The sequence below is a fragment of the Cyprinodon variegatus genome, unplaced genomic scaffold, assembly GCF_000732505.1.
Source record: "Cyprinodon variegatus isolate N-32 unplaced genomic scaffold, C_variegatus-1.0 Scaffold232, whole genome shotgun sequence".
Classification (NCBI taxonomy): Eukaryota; Metazoa; Chordata; class Actinopteri; order Cyprinodontiformes; family Cyprinodontidae; genus Cyprinodon; species Cyprinodon variegatus.
Genome location: NW_015150685.1, coordinates 481279 through 485791, shown reverse-complemented (window position 1 = coordinate 485791; position 4513 = coordinate 481279). Strand labels below are relative to the sequence as shown.

Here is a 4513-nt window from a genome sequence, read left to right as displayed (position 1 = left end):
TATCATAACTTTATGGAAAATAATGAACTTTATCACAATATGCTAATATTTTGAGAAGGACCTGTATCTGAACACACAACGAATTAAACCTTTATAGATTCATTTGAGTGATTCCTGCTCAGCTGTCCAAAAGCAAATAAAAAAACTCATACCATAATCTTTTTTTTTTTCTGAATGAGGTAAGCCTTTCATGCAACCATTTGAGCGCTGGGGGGAAAGTGGAACTAAACATCAGCGCACTTCTGTTTCTAGGGGACATTAAACGAAGGCGGAAGATTGAATGACTGTTGAATACTTGTCCTTAGCCTGACATGAAGCATCACTGCGGTCAGCTCAGATTCTAGTTAAAACCCAACAGAGAGAATATTACAACATGTCTCTGGCGGCGGAGGCTTTCGTGTCGCAGATGGCAGGTAATGCGGTTAGTTAGTTCCTCATTAACGAACTGTTACCTCGAGCTAACTTTAGCCGGCTAGCTCCCCAAGGCTAACTGTAGGGTGTCCTCTAAATGCAAACACAGCGAGGAAATAAGTGGAAATAATAATGAAAATAAATATAGTGTGAACAATTGGTGAATAGACTGCTCCAGTTTGAAATCTGCAGCTTAAATAACAGCTGCCATTCAAAAAATAAAAATAATAATCAATTAAAAATTAACAAGTGTTAACGCCTTTAAAACAAGAGGTTGGTCTGTTTAATGATCTCCAACATTCAGGTAAACAAGGCATCAGCGGTGAGCCTATTATCAACCAGACAGTTTAATCCCAGGTAGAAAACAGGATGGATGTCAGGAAGAAAAATATAAAACAAGAGCTTCTTCTGTGCCTTTACAGGCACAAAAAAAAACCCTGACTTCTATTTAATCAGCAATCGCTCATGTGTTTTTCCAGACTTTCAGCTTAGGATACAGTAAACATTTAATATTGTAGATCATTTTAGTCTCACAGATAACAGACTTTAATATATGATCAGAAAAACTTTACCTGCAAAATTATTGAATTATCATTCTGCATGTAAAATATTCAAATAAAATCTAGTATTTGCTCTCTTATCAAGTTCATCTATATTTTTAGCTTCACGTCAAACTTTAATGTTTCAGATGTTAAGACTCATTTTAGAATCAGAAAAAGGTAATCTGAGTGAATGCATTGATTACATTTTAAGGGAAAAGGAAGTTTAAATCAGGATTTATTCCACCATGACAGGGTTTTCACAATCACTGTGGTGTGATACCTAAGGTTTATAGAGGGCTAAAATATATCATTAAGGACAAAAATGTGAATGAAATATATAAATGTATCATAATGACTCATTAAATAATTTATAATACAATTAAAACAATTAATAAATAATTGTTATGAATATACATTTTCCATGCATAAAAAAGTATAGAAAAAGTAGAATATTTTTAGGGGGCTTCCAATCTATTGCATTATTTTTGGGGTTTCAGGCTGAAATGTTTAGGAACATTTTTAAACCAATCTTGTCGTATGTGAGAAGCAAATCTAACTTTTCACAGCTTCAGTTGCATCAAGCCGTTATTATAACTAGAAATCAATGTCTTATGTCTCTGTGAAGGAATTTTGATCAATCCTTTTTGTCACAATTTACGTAAATCCTTCTTATTAGACCTTTATGTTGTAGATCTTTGTAATTAGAAGCTGATCTGTTCTACCTCCTGTGTTTTTAACTCCCAACAGCTGCAGAGCCGTGGCCTGAGAATGCCACCTTGTACCAACCTTTAAAGGGTAAGTTAGTAGGTTTGCAGAAAGGAAAAAAAAAAGAAAGCAGTTCTCAGATGATTCTAAATGACGTATTTTCTCTGAAACAGATGACCAAATCCTACTCTCAGACCACGCCTCGTCTCTTGCTGTTCAGGTAAATTTGGATTTGGGTTTTTTTTCCCCAGAACTTTTTAATAATAATAATTCCATCATACTGAATCCCACCTGTCCTCTAAGAGCTTGAATCACAAGTTTAATCTCAATCAGAAAGTGGCAAACAGGGTTGCACCTATCAAATGATCGGCCTCGATCCTTATTCCTTATTTTGGGAGCTCACTGATTGGCTGATACTCCACTTCTATACCTCAAAATGGAGCATGCTTTCTCAACGGTTCATAAATGCTAGATAAATGCTAAATAAATAATGTCACCAAAAGTATCTTTCATTTAATGTGCTGATTATCCAGAAATCTAAAATAAAAAGTTTCAAAACGTATGCAAACATCATTTTTAAATTACTACTGTATCCAGATATGGTATACTTCTCAGTACCACTTTTTATGACAATTCTAGTATCGGCTCTATCTCTATATTTTCTAAGGTTTAACCAGATTTTCGACAAATTCTAACCACATTTAAAAGTTAAAGCAGAAATACTCTGCCATGCTTCTACAAATACTTTTTCCAAATAAATTTTGTAGTTGTTACTTCGACCTAGTTTTGTTTTTTAGTGCTTTATACACCTCTGTCCTGAATTGTTGGTTAATGCAAAAATGAGTATTTGTCAAAATCAGAATCGGCACCTCAGGCTTTTTTCAAGTCCGTTGATCAGTCAAAAACCAGGGTTCCTGCGGGTCCTTAAAAAGTCTTAAATTTAACTTGCCTTATACTGTAGGAACCCTGAAAACACTTCAGTCCATGCGTCCGTAGTGGTAGATGATTTAGATATTTTATTAAGAAGGAAAATAGTGATGGAAGTTAGTCTTTTCTTTGGTAAATGGGGCGTATCCTTTAGGTCTATACGATCCAGCTGTTATGCTTCTTTAGATTTATTTTGCAAAAATAATTCAACTCCACTTTCAACATTATGTCAGCAGAAAGTTGATGTAAGCCGGTTAAAGAAAATCAGCTTGTTTCAGTAGCGAACCGTTTCTCTGTCTCCCCCTGCAGGCCTACCTCAGGATGTGCGGTCTGCCGGTGCAGGTGGTCTGCAGACCAAACGCTGAATACATGTCGCCATCCGGTCAGTTGCAGGTTAAGCTAACCTTCTACACCAGCCACAGCATGCATTTCTGATGTTTGCTCTTTTCTCAGGAAAGATCCCCTTCATCCACGTGGGGAACCAGGTGGTATCGGAGCTGGGGCCCATAGTGCAGTTTACCAAAGCGAAGGTGGGAGGAACTCAGCTCCCAGTTATTTTACTGGTGGAAGGACATCAAGCCCTCCTGAGCTGATGAAAACTGACATGTTTTCTCTCCAGGGTCACTCTTTGAGCGATGCGTTGGACGACGTCCAGCGCGCTGAGATGAAGGCGTACATGGAGCTGGTTTATAACATGCTGCTAAGTGCTGAGGTACAGAAACACCGACATGGTCAGAATCAGCCCGCACGCCGACACTAACACAGCTTCTACATTCAGTGGTGCGACGACGCCACCGCGGCGGAGGTTGGTGTGTTCATGTCCTCAGATATCAAACCAGCAGCAGGCTTCTCTCTAAGACCGTCTCTACTTTATGCAGATCTCCCGGCCCCGATACAGCAGCCCGTACTCGTGGCCTCTGGGTAAAATTCTGGCCTATCAGAAGCAGTGGGAGGTGCGCAGGAAGATGAACGCCATCGGCTGGGGAGGAAAAACACTCGAACAGGTTGGTGTCGACCCAGCAACCTTAAGCTAACATCAGTGTCCTGAAAAATTTCATTCGGATTGGAAGGTGAGCTCGTACACCGTCCAATCACCAGATTCACTTTGACTGGGCCGCTCTAAAGCATGAACTTGCCACTTTCTGATTATTTCAGTTGCTATGACTCCATATTTAGAGTCACTGTCCTGTTGGGAGGGGGGGGGGTTGAACATAAGCCTCTAACAGGCTCTCTCTCATCATTCTTAAGCTCCAGGGTTCCATTGGGCCTTAAAAATCCTTCAAAATGTTTGAATACATCTAAAAAATATGCAAAGGTTATACATTTTTCTTTAACTTCTAATCTGAACGAAAGTCATTGTGAACTTTCACTAACATGTGAAAGGGTTAAAAAGGTATCAATACTCTTAATTAAAATCTGGATCAGGAGAGTTCCGGCTTTAATATTGAACGTGTTTGTTTCAGGTTTATGAAGATGTGAATCAGTGCTGCCAGGCTCTGTCTCAGAGGCTGGGAACTCAGCCGTACTTCTTCAACAAACAGTACGTATTCCATGGATTAGTTTCTTCTGCTTAAAGCTTCAATCATCATTGAAGAAATCAACAGATTACTGCCTGAAAAACACAGCAGTTGTCATTTGAGCACCATCTGGTGGATACATCTTGCCATTGCATCTTAGCCAATCCAGAAAAAAGCTGTTCCAGCTGGTCTCTAAAACATACATTTATCAGAATCTGAGGAAACATTTATTTTCTTTTTTTTTTTAAATTGATATAACTGCTATTCTTAAATTAAAATCAGATGTATTACAAAAAACAACAATAAAAACAAAACAAAAACCTAGTTAATATGAAAGACGGAAGAGAGGGAAAGAAAAAATCGAGATGAAAAGGAATTAACATTATTACTATAAGGAGAACCAGGCAAAAT

General features: G+C 38.2%; 1 protein-coding gene across 1 annotated transcript in view; it reads left to right on the top strand.

Moving 5' to 3' along the window:
* The first annotated feature begins 250 nt into the window (after positions 1-250).
* mtx2 (metaxin 2) overlaps positions 251-4513 on the top strand; it is a 4722-nt gene continuing 459 nt past the window's right edge. Inside the window, 8 exon segments of the mRNA XM_015381370.1 lie at positions 251-413; positions 1701-1748; positions 1832-1878; positions 2895-2967; positions 3039-3115; positions 3205-3390; positions 3464-3589; positions 4049-4125. Of these exon segments, the coding sequence (XP_015236856.1) occupies positions 374-413; positions 1701-1748; positions 1832-1878; positions 2895-2967; positions 3039-3115; positions 3205-3390; positions 3464-3589; positions 4049-4125 (674 nt within the window). The 5' untranslated portion in view covers positions 251-373.